The following is a 16,931-nucleotide window of genomic DNA, read 5'->3' as shown; positions in this document are numbered from 1 at the left end:
TATTTGCACCAAAAACTTATTTTTCTAATCATGTTCCTATTGAATCAAAACGCCTTTAGAGTGTACGTATGTAGTGCATACGTAATTGTTAAATAGAATCCTTTCATTTTTCTTGCTTGTTCCCTAACATAAGTAAGCAATCCTTACTCTCAGCTAGAAGAGCAGTGAGACTAAACAAAGCCAGAACCACAGCAGCACCTGCAGGTCTGCTTTTTGTGCTGAGTGTGGCAGGCTGGGAAGAAATAAAGAAGTTGGGTTCCTGTGTGCCAGCTTCAGCAGAGCAGTCCTGATAGGCCATACCTGAATCAGATTAGCATCCAGTGGATCCTTGAATGGTCCAATTCCATACACAAAATGCCCCATTCCAGGGCTTTCCACTGGTGGGAATACCATTGTTAGTAGCTTCTACCCACCTCTGTCTTTGATAGGTGCAGCGGTGGCCTCAAAGCCTAGATGAGCTCAACAGAATTAGGCAGCGAGATACTACTGCCACTTTCTAACCCCTTATGCTACTACAGATCAGGGGTTAGGATTGCTCTGCTTATCTTGTAGGCAATAGATAATAAAATACCACATATTGGTCCACCTTATAGGCTCAAGTAGTTAGCTGCATGAGGAAATTCCTGGAAAAAAGGATGCTGCAATGAAGATGTTGACCTACAAAAGCATATAGTATGATTTCTCTTAAGTGATGTGGCAAGGTTTATGGTGCCATTCTTCTGCCAACCTAGCAGTTCAAAAGCATACCAGTGTCATGAGGCAACTTGCCAACTTTTAGTATGCACACTCTTCCTCTTCCAAAATTTAAGGTATGAAGACACAGTAACACTGCAAGTCCAGCAGGTCAGATCAGATACCCTTGAGCAGCTATGCTGTGCACAAGATTTGATGCAAGTTGTAAAATCCTGTAGTAGAATGACAGATTTAAATTGTATGTGGGGATCACATTTTTGAGTGCTCTAGTTGACACATCGCTCTCAACAAGTAGTAGCTAGCAGAGCAGGAAACTAGTTCTTTTGTTCTGAATTTTCAATAAAGCATCAAAGTATGGCATACCTTCACCTATAATCTCAAATTCAATCTTACCACCTCATACAGCTTTGTGCAAAGAGCAGATCTTATGTAAGAGTATAAGCTGAAGATCACTTAAATGCTATGGCGTGACACCATTGAACTTTTGAAGTGGCATGTAAAACAGCCATACCAGTAGCATCACCCAAGGCCTAGAGATAATATTGCCAGCACTATTCACTGCCAGAACCTTTAACGGATGCTTTGTATCTACTGTGTCAATGCAGTAACGAGGGCCCAGGCTCTGTATTGAGGACCTACAGAATACAAGGTCTAGCTACTACAAAACAATATTCTTAACTAGGAAAACAGTTTCCAATACATGAACCAGTAACTTTGCATCATTAGCAAGCTATGAAAATGTATTAATGTAGTTTTGAAGGCAATAAATCAGCCAAATAGTTAAATTTTTCATTTAAAAGATCTGATGTAAACATCAGTGCCAACTAGCTTTGCACAGGGACAGGAAACCTTTTCAACTGCCCCATCCCTTTTGTAGGCAACCTCATAGGGGCTGCATGTTTGGCTGGAGGAAAGTGAGTTTTGTACAGAAACTCTTACTTCCCAGCCACAAGAGTGTCTCCGAGCAAACTAAGTATTACTGCAGTTCAGGATCCCTGTTCACTGACTGATTCCAGTCATGCAGAAGCACTCAAGGAGGGCATGGAGCAGATAACGAAGCAGCATGACTTGGAATCTGGAGGCCATTTAAATCCCAGGCCTGAAGTTCCCCAATCCTAGTCTAGAATCATGTAGTCTTTACACCACTACCTATGAAAGCTTGTCTACAAGCAAGAATGCAGTAATAGCTCCTGTACTGCACTATATCGAGGGGTCCCCTAGCCACAATAAGCCAGTTTTAATCTCCAACATCCCCCCAAAGTTTCTGGTAAAAAAATAAGACTAATCATGCAATACAGTATTTCTGGACAACTTTGTCAAAAGAAAGGCCATGTATCTGATTTATAGGAATTAAGTGTTTTCTTATACAACTATGGACCTGACACACAAGCAATATTTCCAGTTACAGATAGGTAGCCGTATTGGTCTGCCATAGTCAAAACAAAAAAAATAATTTTCCTTCCAGTAGCACCTTAAAGACCAACTAAGTTAGTTCTTGGTATGAGCTTTCGTGTGCATGCACACTTCTTCAGATACACTGACTTCTGTTTGTAACTTAAAATGGGAAGCCGCCAACACAGAACTCAGTGCAGCATATTTCCAAGAACATTTTCAAAAAGGTGCACTTAATGCTAGCCCCCATTAAGCCTGTAGTATGAAGGGAGAAGCTTAGGTAGTTAAGTGGCTATTCCTTACCTTTTAAATGTGCCACACTAACCTCAAATCAAGCAACATCCAAAACCAACCCATGGCTGTATCATGCCATTGCTGCACAATAAATCAACTCATCTCTAATGTGGCCAAATTTGACATTTTAATTTTCTCCTACAGACTTTTTAGGTCTGAACTTACACAAGATTTTTCATACTACAAGCCCCACTTCAGAGTACCACTTTAAGAGGCATGTGATACACAGTCCTAGTTACGCAGAGGAACATTTGCAATGCTGTACAACTGGGAGTGGGGAACCTCTGGCCCTCCACTTGTTCCTGAATCACTACCATCAGCATAGCCAGGGAAGGGAATTGCTGTTGAACATATGAAGGGCCACAGGTTGCCCACTTCTGCTTTATGTGAAAGTTGCTTGTAATTACTCCAGTCTCAAAAGTTGCAACATGAATTAAGTCTAACATGGCTTCTCTAAGTCAGCCTTCTCCAACCTCATGCCTTATTAATGTTCTGGACAAATGTCCTTAAATCCAGAAAGAGTAAACTGTCAAGGAAAATGAGTTGCAGCTCAAACAATTTTGAGCGTACCAATTGAGAGAAGGCTGCTTTAAGGTTACCTTACCCTTCATGACATTACCACAGGCATATACTATAATTTCCAACTGTTTAAGCAAATTAACACTACAGTATAGTAACAAGAATAATGTACATCATTTTATTACAAAATTGTTAAAAAAGTAATACAATGCAATAGTATGCAAGACAAGGTTGACTACCAATTTTACTACCATTTTTTTTAACTCTGCTCAAAATCAAGCTGTCACTGAATCCAAAGAACCATTAAATATGCCTGAACATTTGACAATATCAGCTTTTAAAAATCTAACAGTAGTGGCATTCAGCTACTACTTACATTAGAATACAGGTCTCCCTACAATCACATTACCTATACACAATTCTGTACAGTTTTTATACTGAAGCTAACAATGAGCTGCACTCGACTTCACATTCTTAGCAAAATCATTGACTTTTGAGCACAAAATCTTTACAGCAGCTTTATAACTTCACTCTTCGTCTTCGTCTTCCTCCTCCTCATCATCCTCCTCCTCTTCTTCGTCTTCTTCCTCATCATCATCTTCTTCAGGCTCTACTTTCTTCTTGGAGCCTGCTGGCCTACCTGGACCTTTCTTTCCTGCATCACCCTTCCCCTTGGCACGATATGCTGCAACATCCTGCAACAGCAATGCAAAATTTAGTTTGAAAAAACACATCTTCAGAAAGATAAATTGGGATTTCTTCCCATTTGTTCTTTGGGTTGCTTCCCGACACTTTCAAAACATGCTCACAGCATCTATCACTCTCCCCATGGCAATCATCCTTGCTGCCATGTCCCTTAACAACATATAATGTAAGACTATGAACCTTAAAAACAGCAAGCGATGCTACTGGAAGACTTTTGCTTTTTACTGAAACCAGTTACTTTTGCATAGTTTTCCGCCAAGGGAGCTGTTCCCTAAGTGGTCTTCTAGTAGTGTTCTCAGGGCCAGTACCATTTAGACTCACCAGTAGAAACTGTACCCTCAGGCTATTTTCTAGGTCATTACTGTACCAACATTAACTTTTGCCAAATAATCAACACTAATTTTCAGTTGGCAATTCAAGGTCCCAAATAGTAAAACCATAATGCACATGATTAACAGAAAACTAAAAGGAACTCATTACCTTCTCATACTTCTCCTTTAGTTTTGCTGCCTTCTGCTCAAAGGGCTGTTTGTCTTTTGCTGTTTGCTCAGACCACATTTCGCCTAGTTTCTTTGCTGTATCACCAATAGACAAACCTGGGTGGTCGCTTTTTATCTTTGGGCGATGCTCAGAACAAAACAGGAAGAAAGCAGATCTACAGGATGAACAAGGACACTGTGTCAGACAACTTGGCATGATTTCAGATTAAGGGGATGATAGAAATGTTCCACTCATTTTGAAATTAACTTACATGCAGACCAAAAAATCATATCTTTGATAAACTTACGGTGGTCTTTTGGGGGCGTTGGGGTCCTTCTTCTTCTTCTTCTCCCCTTTAGGAGGAATATAACTTTTCATCTCCCTATCATAGCGAACTTTGTCACCCTTTGCCATGTCTTCAAACTTGCCCTTTTCTTTTGCTGACATTGTCTGTAGGGAGGGGAAAAATGGGTGTTAAAACCACATATATTTAAGGTTTGGGGGCCTTGGCAACAACCATCCACTAAATACTGAGAGCAACATGTCCACATATTATGTACGTTAAGAAAAACTGCAACAATATACTGGAAGTCAACGATACTGGAAGTCAACCATATCCAAACAAGCCAATTTGTTTTTCCACTTTGTTTTTTCCACTATGCTACTTCCTATTTTTCCAGATTTGCTTTAAAGCCTTTTGTTTAGCTACAGACACTAGAAAGGAAAAAAATGAATTCCTGCCAAACAATGGTTGTAAGAATGAGTTGGGACTTACAGAATTCTCATACAACCGATGAGCACAAGCATTTATTACAAGTCCAAGAATGGGCAAAATAATATTCTGTTCCTCCCACAGACCATACAGACGACATTCCTTTTTCGATTTAAAGTGGGGAAGGCTTAAGTAAAACTACACTGCCAAACCTACAGTTGGTATGTGAACCTCTTCATAACATATTCCAGTTCCATTTAATTGTAGTTTAATGAGAATGTGAAGGAGGCACGGGCAAGAAGGTGCAAACTTTAAGACATTCCAGTAGGTGGCCATTTTCAATCTGCTTAACTTTAGCAAATTTGCTTTTGTAAGCTATCCTGGCAATCTGCAAGTTTGTCCCAAAGAGCTGAGGAGTTCAAAGAGTATTATGGAAATACTCAGAACATCCAATAGTTTTCTGTAATGTACTGTAATGAAAAGTGAAGCATTTTAACATGTGGAGTGGGAGACACAATTTGGCAAACGTGGTTTAGAAGTAGCTTAAAAATGCACAGCAGCTTTTATTGTTGCAACATTTCAAAGAACTCTCCTTACGAATTTACGGGCGGGGTTTCACCATGCCTTTTTAAAAACATGCTAACAGCCTAGTAAACTTTGAACTTGCTCTATTCCTTCCATCCCAGCTTACAAAACCCAGCCGCTCCTGCAACTTCGCACTGCTAGAAACTGCGGCCGCCGAAAAAAGCTCGGCAAGGGGGTGGAGGAGGAAGGGAAGCTGTTCATCAGGCGGGCCCGCTGGCAGGCCCGACTCCAGCTCCGTTCCCGCCTTTTAAGTCCTTGGGCGGGCGCGAGCAACTGCAACGCGCGCCAACGCCGCTGGGAGGGGGAGGGGGGAGCTTGCTGGGAGGCGGCGCCTAGCCGAGCAACGCCAGGCGAGGCGGGCCCTAGCTGGGCCTGGCCGAGCCGCTTCTTGCTTACCCGCCATTTCTCGGAGCATTTCTTGGAGAAGTCGGAAAAGTTGACCGAAGTGTCCGGGTGCTTCTTCTTATGCTCCTCGCGGCACGTTTGCACGAAATAAGCGTACGAGGACATCTTGCCCCGGGGCTTGTTCGGGTCGCCTTTGCCCATGGCTGCGGCAACGGTCCCTGATCGGTGGGGAAAACTGGGGGGGGGGGGGAGAGGAAAAGAGGGGAGGAAAATTTAACGAGTAAGCAACGAGGAAAAGAGGCAGCGACCGCTTACAATGAGGTTCGCATTCCGGGCCTTCCTCCCCTCGCGCCCCCCCCCACGGCCTGTAGCGACACTTTCCCGCCCAAACTACTTCGCCCCCCACCCCGCGCCTCACCACCAACCGCTCTTTCGAGGCTTCTTCACAGGCCTCGGAGAGGCTAGAAATTAATTCCTCCCCTCGCGCCTAGTCTTTCCTACCCGAAAAAAACCCGACGCCTTCGCCCCCTCAGCCTGCCCCACGGCTCCCCGGTCGCGTCAGCCCCAAACAGCCCAGTCACCGTTTCTCAGCCGCGCCCCAGAGCTCAAGCCGCCCCAGCCCCGCTTTTCTAAGAAAGGGTGGGGGTAAAAATTACACGTTTGTGGTACTTAGCCCCTCGCCTGGTGGAGCTGAGGAAGAGAAGCAGCGGCCGTTGGCGACGTCGAGAGAGGGGGGTCAAGGAAAACGCACGGATCACCTTCCTTCGCCGCAGTCGAATGGGTCGTTTCCAACGCACTTGATAGCCTCTTGTTTTCCACAGCCCTACCCGCCACAGCAACTTTACCCGCAAAGCTCGCGGCGGGGCCCGCCCCTTCAGCTCTCCGGTTGGCTGCCCGGCTGGTTTGAACCTCGTCAAGCCTCGCCCCCGCGCCTTTCGGAGCAGGCGATTGGCTATGGGCTCATGCGACGCCGCCAGCAGAAGTCGCTGTGTTCGGTCGAGAAAGGGGGCGGGAAGAAAAGAGGGCGGGGGGAGGGGATTGCTTGCGCTTCATACCCGTTGAAACCGGTTAGGGAGTGTGGAGAGAGTGGGATTAAGAGCGCGCCTCCGATTGGAGGGCTGGTAGGGCTGGAGGGAAAAACCCGCAGAAACCACTGCCATTGGCCAAGGCATAAACCAGGAGTTGCTATTGGTCCGAGGGAGGTGAAATCGCGTGGTTTAAAAATACAAAGGAGGAGGGGGAAGGGAAAAGAAGTGAGAAAAACAAGAAGAGCTCCATAGAAATGGGGGGGAGGGGGGAAACATCTGCGGGTGGCAACAGTTTTACTGTGTTTGAGAGGGAAGGAAAACAGCTCGTATATGAGTTTGTGCTTTGCTCCTTGTTGTAAAGCTGTTGGAAGCTGCACTAGCCTCTGGCTTTAAAGAGAGGGCTGCACAACATTTGCCCTTTAAAGCGGGCGGGTGGGGGCGGGGAGAGAAATCTTGTCCTCAGTTGTCCATTCAGTCCGACTTCGAGGGACCTTGGACGCCCAAGTAACCGTGCCCAGGCTCGCCGGCCGCCTTTATCTATCGCATGTCTACTCAGAAATTACTTTTGTCTTCTGCAAACCTTGCTCTTGCTGGTGTGAGGAAGCGGCTGCAAATCATCCGTGTAGATGATTTGCTGCCTTTTGAGGAAGTACCTCACACCCCTCTTCGCCATTCTTGCTATAGCAGATGGAACACGGGTGCACGCCTTGCTTCTTTCCCGTGTTCCTGCCAAGCCTTCCCGCCTTTGCTTGCTTGAGGCAACTTGAAAGTTTTCGCATTGCCGTCGCCACCTGTTGCTGCTTGTCTTCGCTGCTTCCACGCCGTCTGCCTCATGGCCGCTTAGCCAGCTGTCCTTTACTGTAAAAGGCTGTTGTCCCATAGTCTGGCCAGCGGTGGCTGTCCCTCATCGATCCTCTTTAGCCCCCAAGCGGGGGGGGGGGGGGGAATATGGTTTTTGAACATCTCAAAAGCAGAACAGTCCCTCGTCGTAACTTTCAGGGCTGTTCTTGTGTATGGGGTGGGCAGCAAGAGGAGACACGCACCTTCCCCACTGAACCATAATTGCCAGAATTCATTACTATTGTTATTTAAAAGGAGTAAGTTTCTATTGATTGTAGAGCCTGAGATAATAAGCAAAAATCTACAGGCACCTCCCCCCCCCATACCCTAATTCCACCTTTCAGGGTTTTACCATGCTCCTCCTCCTTTAAAATTTTCTACAGCTGCCCATGATTGACAGACTCCCTTAAACATAAAGAAGAGGCCTTTGGTACACACACTTACCTACTTGTTAGTTTTCATTTATTTAGTGGATGTGGACAAGATCAAATATTGCCAGTCCTCTGTTACGTTTCAGAATGGATAAAATGTAGATTTATGTTCTGGCTGTATGTGCAGTATTTTTTTCCATCATGTGCAAGAATCACATTTAGCTATATTGATCTGCCGTTTGATTTGATGGGCCTAAGGGATAGCATCCAAAAACATTGGGAATACTCCAAGGGCACCTGTAACAACAACACAACTACGCATTCCCCATCCTCTGATGAGATGCCTAATAAAGCATTTTTTTTAAAAAAAGACTAGTGTTATGTGTTTGATTATAAGTTCCAATATAATTCCCCATATTTACTGTGTGGTGATCTTAAGGGAATAGCTCCTCCGAACTGTGTGGAATGTGAATGTGCTGCTTTCATTTGGTACAGTATTGGGTCCCTCCAGAAACAAAATGGTTAGATTGTGCTCAAGTGAGTCACAAAGGAATGAGTATAGCATATATAGCATATATTCCTCAAGAAACCCATGATCATGGATATAATGTGCTACTCCCCTAAGACAACCTCACTGCTTGTTAATCTTGTGTTATACGACTATAAATTCCAGCAGTAAGGAAGAGCAACTAATGTTGCAACAAGTTCTGATTTTGCTGAAACACAGAAATCAAGCCTGCTTAATTTTTTATTTATGGTAGCACTTAAAGGCACAGCACCTGGGTTGGAAGGGGGTGGAGGAGAGGAAGCAGCATTTTTAAAACTGTTAGTTGGTTGTTTAAAATTTTAATGGCTGATCTATTAGAGTACAGTACATATCTAAGTGGCTTTTAAAAGAGGGTAGCAACCAGACAATTTCTCTCATCCATTACATACAAAAGCAAACTATGCTACTGTGGTAGGACTGGGGCTTGTACTGATGCTGGTTGCACAGAAAGGCCTTACTAAGGTGCATAAGGTGAGAAAGGGTTTTACTACTATGTCTTACCCTCACACATGGCTACTATCCTCCTCTTTCCATACACGCTATACAGTGGTATCTCAGGTTACATACGCTTCAGGTTACAGACTCCGCTAACCCAGAAATAGTACCTTGGGTTAAGAGCTTTGCTTCAGGAAGAGAACAGAAATTGTGCTCCAGCGGCACAGCAGCAGCAGGAGGCCCCATTAGCTAAAGTGGTGCTTCAGGTTAAGAACAGTTGCAGGTTAAGAACGGACCTCCGGAACGAATTAAGTACTTAACCCAAGGTACTACTGTACATCCTTTCCCTCAAAGAATTTGGGGCAATGTAGTTTGTTAAGGGTTGCTGGGAACTGTGGCTCTGTAAAGTACAGTGTCCAGAATTCCCCGAGGAGGGAAATAATGTACTTTTAAAGTATGGTGTGTACACATTAAGTTTCAAGGGGATTCCCCACCCTGACATATTTTTAAATCACTTAATGTTCTTTTATAGAATATGAGACAGCGGAGCAAGGGAAACTAATTAAACAAGTAACCATGATTTGTGTTCCCTGAGTGGGAAATGATCCATGAATGCAACACTTCCTAGCAACAACTTTTTAGACCACAACCCTTTAAAGTTTCTAGGTTAGGCCCATGCATTTTCATTTGCTGCCTCTTCCTCAACTCACTGAAAACTGCTAAAACAAAGATGCATTGTTGTTCATTCCCAAATGGGAAATGGTTGTTTAATTTCAGTTCACTAACCAAGATCTTAAACCATGTATGTTGTTTAAGACTCTGGTTAGAAAGGGACCTTAAAGGGGCATTCCGTATTTTGGAGTATTGTCATTTAAGTTAACCAGGATTGGTGGGCTGCTTGGAAGAGGCAAGGGGGAGCACATGTTTCTGACTATTGTTTTCAGCTTCTGTGATCACACTCCCATTAACTGTGCACTCACTGCATTTCCAGTGCCAGGTGTTTAATCTGTGTTCACAGATGTTATCTAAAATGTGTATGTATCCTGCACTTTATTATAAAGTACAGCCTCCCCCGCCCTCAATCAAGTCCAGCTGAGCAATTAGCCTCTCCTAGAAGCAGCTGTGAAGGGAGAAGAGGCGTTCAGGGATTATTTTTTAAAAATAATTATATAAATTGTGTGTGTTTCATATTAATTAAACTCCCCCCAGTATACTAGTGTACTTGCTTAAAAAAAAAAAAAAATCAAAAGGCAATATGTGTTTTATTGTAGCATGTGCATTTTCATATAAATTGATATAATTATGCATTGCATGGGTATTTTGCAAAGAAATAAACTAACATACTCTACATCAAATTAACCAAATAGGTTTTGTCAAGGTATTTGCCATTGGCGTAAAGAAAAACATGCTAAGGTTGCAATGCTTTATATATATAATTGGCATATCTCCAATTAAACACAAGTGGGTCTTAACATGCCTAGGATACATAATGAAATGAGTTTGATTTTTTAAATATAATATCTATTAGTATAAGCATTCAAATTTCCTATGGTCCTCAAGTCCTTCACTAGTAAATTTTAAAAGTAATATTTAATAGACCTTTCCACCAGGCATTTAAAGGCTATGTGTGAAGAAAACTTTTTGAAGTCCCATCAGATCTTCTTTTTTAGAAGTATTCTACTTTGCTGTACTTCAAAACAGCAGCCCTGGAGCTGTGATTAAAGAAACAGGCTTGCCCTTTATATCTTGGCACTGGGATTAAGCCAGATAGTTTCTTAAGGGAAATAGTTTCATTCTGCCTTTATATTGTGGTTTCCTTCCCTGCAGAGTTGAAGCCATCACTGAAAGATTAGAGTAACAATAAGACAGTAAACTATTCAGAAAGAATCTGTCTTTTGCAGCAGAAAGTGCTAGCCAACATTTGGCACAGTAGCTTTTGGAAGAAGAGTTATATGGGAAGTGAATATAGAAGAATTAATCTTCATGTAACAGAATGATCTGCTTCAGGGCACAAGTTGCTAAAGAATGTTCCTCTTTCAGATGGTTGGGATAGAAAACAGGGAAAGCAGAATAAACAAGGGATGAACATAAGCAAATGCTGTTACACATATTTAGGCTTCATCTCAGCCAGTGATGGGGGTTTTAGCACTTACAAAGTATAGCCATGAAATGAGGTAAGAAATGAGTTTCTGAATTTAACTTCCAGTTTGGCACTCTGATCCTAAATGTGACTTTCTAAACTTATTTGCTTCAGTGAAATTTACTTTCAATTTTATTTGTATTCCCAACCTAATTGCTACAACTTTTAGAGTTAACCACCCCACCCCAAACAGACAACACTCAATGAGTTTAATTCTTGCATGGGCAAATGCATGATTTAAAAGTCTTGTCTGTAAAATTAGTATTCCTAATGCAAAGTAACATTTGAGTGACATCCAGCAAGTTTTTATTTTCCTACCAGCACATTGCATTACTAACAACCCTTTAAAATTGTTCAGATATAGCAGCTGGTTAAGAAAATATTTGCATTCCTCCTGACAACAGTAAACTCTTGGAAGCATGTGTTCCAGGATGTATACTGACTCTTGTTGACTTTCAGATCCAACACAGACATTGGTTTGGAGTTTCCAGGGAAACATTTGTGCTTATTCTAAAAGGCCCTACTGTATACCTCCAACATGGGTTGCTTGTGTTGCAACCAGATGCTATGGATGTAACTTGGGCAGTCTACACCCATCCTTCAAATTCTTACTGAGTTGCCATTGCTCCCCTGCTGGGCACATGTCCCTCTCCCTTTGCTTGGTTTGGAGGAGAGGTAGGTTGACACTGCTGCCAGACTGCTTCCAACCTACATCAAGGAGGATTTGTGCCCAGCCAGGCCACAAAACTAACTTGGCATAGCTGTAGTCATTATTACAGTGCCTGGCCATCTCTGCTTCAGATTCAGAGAAAGAAGGAAGAACTCAGGTGCTGAGAAGGCCACTCAGGGCCGTGGTGCAAATATCCCTTCGGCGCCCACCGCTTCCAAGTTGACCTTTTTTTAAGGCAGGAGGAGGCAGGCAGTGGCTGGAGGGTGGCTCCTCCGCCTCCTGGCTCAGCCGGCCGCTTCCTGCCACGGTGGCCATGGCAGGCAGCACACTGAGTGAGCGAAGGCGCGTGCACCACTCCCACCAAGCATCAGCTTGGTTTCCCCCCTATTAGCCTTCTGGCGCCCCACAGAATTCGGCGTCTGCAGGCTAAAAGGGAAAAAACTGAGCCGACGCTCGGCGGGAGCGGCGTATGCAGTCTTACTCACTCAGCACGCTCATTCGGTGTTCCCCAGACTCTTGCCTGACACCCTCCAGAACTTGGCACCCCATGCCACTAGCTTCAATGGGTAAAACGGGCTTTAGGCCAGTGCACAGAAGAAAAATGAGTTAAACTACAATCCTGGCTCCTCACAGTGAATAAGCCCCACTGAATTCAGCAGTGCTTTATTCTGAGTAGACATGGTTAGGATTGTTCGGTTAGTTCATTAATGAACTATATGGCACTGTCAAATGAGTAAGGGGAGGTAGGTACAGTGGTACCTCAGGTTACATATGTTTCAGGTTACAGACTCTGCTAACCCAGAAATAGTGCTTCAGGTTAAGAACTTTGCTTCAGGATAAGAACAGAAATCGTGCTCCGGCGGCGGCACGGCAGCAGCAGGAGGCCCCATTAGCTAAAGTGGTGCTTCAGGTTGAGAACAGTTTCAGGTTAAGTACAGACCTCCGGAATGAATTATGGTAAGTACTTAACCCGAGGTACCACTATATTGATATATTCTTAGTGATTGTTCCTTGAGTTTGGAATTTATTCCACATACCCTGGGGAGCCCTGATGAAGTATAGGAATTTCCTGGAAGTGAATTTGTAGGTTTTACAAGTAGGCTTTTAATGGCTGTATATAGATATAAATATATGGTATCTATGTCTTTAATCTGATGTGCACATAGCAGGACTTCTGAGTAAACATATGTAAGATTGTGCTTAAGTCTTTGAAGTGTGTGACTTCCCCAGGTTTGAGGGTAAGGAGGCGTCAGATTAGGTTTTCTCTCTCTTTCATAAATATAAGTAATTAGAATTTATAGAAACTAATTCAAGTCAAGCTCAGGTAGTTTTGTGTCCACAGGATTCGAGGAGCAGGATGGCCTTGGTAAAAAGGTAAAGGTAAAGGTACCCCTGCCCGCACGGGCCAGTCTTGACAGACTCTGGGGTTGTGCGCCCATCTCACTTAAGAGGCCAGGGGCCAGCGCTGTCCGGAGACACTTCTGGGTCACGTGGCCAGCGTGACAAAGCTGCATCTGGCGAGCCAGAGCTGCACACGGAAACGCCGTTTACCTTCCCGCTGGTAAGCGGTCCCTATTTATCTACTTGCACCCGGAGGTGCTTTCGAACTGCTAGGTTGGCAGGCGCTAGGACCGAGCAACGGGAGCGCACCCCGCCGCAGGGATTCGAACCGCCGACCTTTCGATCGGCAAGCCCTAGGCGCCGAGGCTTTTACCCACAGCGCCACCCGCGTCCCTCCGGCCTTGGTAGAGTCAGTCAATATATTTTTATGGTGTGGATTGGGCCAAGTGAGCAAACTGAAAGTTATTCCCGACAAGACAGAGGTGCTCTTGGTCATTTGGAAGATGGAACAGGGAATAGGGGTTCAGCCTGTACTGGATGAGGTCACACTCCCCCTGAAGACACAGGTTTACAGTTTGGGCATACTTCTGGACTCAGCCCTGAGTATGGATGCCCAGGTCTCTGCAGTGCCCAGGAGTGCATTTGCACAGTTAAAGCTCATGCATAAGCTATGTCCATTTCTTGAGATGTATGATTTGGTCACAGTGATGCTTGCCTTAGTTACATCCTGTTTGGATTACTGTACTGCACTCTATGTGGGGCTGCCTTTGAAAAGTGCTCAGAAACGTCAACTGGCTCAAGAGCTGGTTATAGGAAGTGTACAACTCGCTCCACTGGCTACTGGCCTTTTTCCTGGAACAACTCAAAGTGCTGGTTATCAGCTTTAAAGCCCTACACAGCTTAGGTCCAAGCTATCCAAAAGACCATATTCCCTTATATAAACCTGCCCAGGTTTTGAGATCTTTAGGTGAGGCCCTTCTTTTGGTCCTGTGTCCTCACAGTCATGCTTGGGAGGGATGCAAGAGAGGGCCTTCTTGGTGGCTGCTCCCAGACTTTGGAACTCCCTCCCTAAAGAAGCCAGATTGGCTCCCTCCTTGTGCTTCTGCTGGCAGATGAAGACTTTCTTGTTCCAATAGACTTTTGGGAACCAACTGGTTATAAATAAGGATTGGTGGTGCCGTGCTGTTTTATTGTAATTATTTGTTTGGTCTTAATAGATGTTATATATGTATATAGCTCTACTTGTTTCAAGGTTAAATTACTTTTTTAAAAATTCATTTTATTAAATTTTCCCAACAAAATATACCATAATCAATACTAAATAAAAAACACACACACACAAATTGCATTTTACATTACAAGTGTTTTAATCAAATCCTGCAAGTGAGTTCATTTCAGTACATTGTTTCTGTATATACCGTACATCATAACAGGTTTAATTACTTTTTAATTATAGCTATTTCTATTATTATTATTTTTAACAGTTCTCATTTTTATATATAAGCTGCCTTGAGTCCCTGTAAAGGGAAAAAAGCAAAGTATAAATAAATATATTATAGTAATGCTTTTTTCTTATTGAATGGGATAGGCAGAACATGAAAATTCAAGGCTCTGTATGTTATCACCAGAGTATCCTTGAAGAGAGGTGTTATCTGGACAGAAAGTGAACTAGCCAGTTTTCAGCTGTTCTTTGTCTTTTATACGGAGAAAATCAACAAAGCACACTATGCAATGCCAACAGATAAAAGCAGAGACATATAATAAGTATGTAATGCTTGCAGAATATTGGGATGCAGCTGCTCTGTCCTTAGATATTGCTTTGTCTACATTTTAAGTGAACTTTCTACTTTTGACATGGAAATTAAATACATTTGGTATGTGGGTGTTGTTGTCATTTATGCATGTCACCCCTCGTTTCTCTTTCATGTCCTTCTGAAGGTCTCCAGGCAACTGCCTGTGTAAACATTGCTGCTGCTGCTGCTGCTGCTGCTGCTGCTGTTGTTGTATTGGACAGTGTACAGAATTCTTCCTTCAGTCAAATAAAACCTTATTCCAAGTACTAAGAACCTTTGAAAGTGCTTTCAGTTGCTTTTTGCGCAGCGAAGAGATTGAGCAGGGATGACCATCTTCAACACCTTATTATTTATTCATTGCAGTTATTAATTACTGTACTTTTCAGGGGTCACCCCCAGCAAAGCAACCTACCAAGAGAAATAAAAATATTAGAAACTCAGAGAATAAGGCATTGAGTTGAATCAGATGCAGACTCATAAGAATGGATAACACCATCAAGTTTCTCTTAAAGAAAAGAAATGGTAAATGATAAGTTTTCAAGGCCTTTTTTTGCAATTGCCAACCTTGAGGGATAGCTCAGCTGTTAGAGCATGAAACTCTTATAATCTCAGGGCTGTGGGTTCAAGTCGCACATTGGGTGAAAGATTCCTGCATTTAAAAAAGCAATTGTACATTATATATCCCAGTGCTCTGCATGTGTTGCTGCTATTTGGTGGTGGTGGTTTTTTGAAGAGAGAGTGAGAGAAACCGCGGTGCCTGAACATCTGAGTGGGTCCACTGATTGAAGTAGCAAATGCAGTATGTACAGAAGCGGGACTTTGCTTCTCATTTTAAATTGAAACATTGTTGGGGGTACCAGTGTATCATGAGTCACCCTCTTTTGGTCCAGATATAAGGGTTTTCTGCTTCTTTTTGTGAAGCCTCTTCAGTCATTCCACTTGAGTACACACAAATATTTTTCACAAAGAGGATTTTGTAGAATCGCGGCCGCTTAAAATCTCCCTGGTTTCAAGTGTAACTCTCCTCAGTGCTTTTATCTAAGGCCTACTTCTCTCCCCCTCGAAATGACGACGATCTCGGAAGCAGCGTCATTTTAACTGCAGGGAGATTATCTGCTCGAGTTTTGTATTTAACTCCAGACACGTGACAACACAAAAGGAGTTTCTCTCCGAAGCGAGAACGTTGTGACCAAGGCGTCTGCCCTAATGGATGTCTATGAGGTGGGGAGGGAAATTTCCTAAAATTGACCCCCAGCCCGAAGTCTAAAGGCTCCCTCCCCAAATACGGTTCTAAATGTGCTTCTCAAACATGCAGCAGGCCCCAAGGAGCTGTTGGTAACGATTACAAAAGGTGTCCGTGGAGAGGAGGGGGGCGGGCGCGCCGCGTTGCTCGGCTTTGCACGGTCACCGGAAGGCAGCAGCTGTAAATTCGGCTGCGCCGGGGCTTCCATGAACACAAATGGGAGAGATTACTGCGGCTTGAGCTGCAGCAGCACGAGGCAAGCTGCTCCATTTTCAACTTTTCCGAAGCATATCCGTTTCAAATGCGCTAACGGCTGCGAGGGGGTTACTGAAAGCGCCGCCTCTTGTGTAACTAATGCGCCCCTCACGTCCGCGGCTGTGGAAGGAGGAACGCGGTGCTTGCTGCGTATACGTACTTGGACTGCGTCTTTCTTCCTTTAATTTTGCAGCCAAGCTAACAAACGCATTAACTCTTCCCCGTTGCACACATCCTCTAAGGGAAGGCGAGCGGAAAGACCTTTCTGGTGCGTGGCTTGCAAGCATCTCCCTCGCTACGAGCCAGTAAAATGGCCTGTTGTGTTGGTGCGCGCGCGCCCAGGCGAGGAGACGCTTGCAAATTCGTCTGCTCGCTCCCTCGCTTGCTTTGGTAAATATACTTAACCCCGGCGGAGGGGGCTTTGCGCCGCGGTGCATTTCGGGATCTGTAGTCTCTGTCCCCGTCCGCGACCTGAGCGAAAGCGGTGCCGAAAAACTACAACCCCCATGAGCGCCTGTGGAAGGCGGGGGTAAAAAGAGCAGA

The 16,931-nt window shown here is 44.0% G+C and overlaps 1 protein-coding gene across 2 annotated transcripts; it reads right to left on the bottom strand.

The window, feature by feature from the left end:
* Positions 1–2,484: 2,484 nt before the first annotated feature.
* On the bottom strand, positions 2,485–6,625 carry HMGB2 (high mobility group box 2). Of its 2 annotated transcripts, none has more exons than XM_083757256.1 (5): positions 6,382–6,625; positions 5,777–5,960; positions 4,391–4,533; positions 4,084–4,258; positions 2,485–3,593 (listed from the first exon to the last, which is right to left on the bottom strand). In XM_083757256.1, exons 2-5 carry the CDS (start codon positions 5,924–5,926, stop codon positions 3,426–3,428), a joined length of 636 nt encoding a protein of 211 aa, XP_083613382.1. In that variant the 5' UTR covers positions 5,927–5,960; positions 6,382–6,625; the 3' UTR covers positions 2,485–3,425. The 2 variants fall into 2 exon arrangements, with proteins under 2 accessions (XP_083613382.1, XP_083613383.1); XM_083757257.1 differs by having other exon boundaries at positions 6,484–6,581.
* Positions 6,626–16,931: the final 10,306 nt, after the last annotated feature.

Source organism: Podarcis gaigeae (genome assembly GCF_964106915.1).
Source record: "Podarcis gaigeae genome assembly, chromosome: 9".
Classification (NCBI taxonomy): domain Eukaryota; kingdom Metazoa; phylum Chordata; class Lepidosauria; order Squamata; family Lacertidae; genus Podarcis; species Podarcis gaigeae.
Note: the sequence above shows the minus strand (reverse complement) of the source record. Positions and strands in the feature narration are given on the sequence as shown.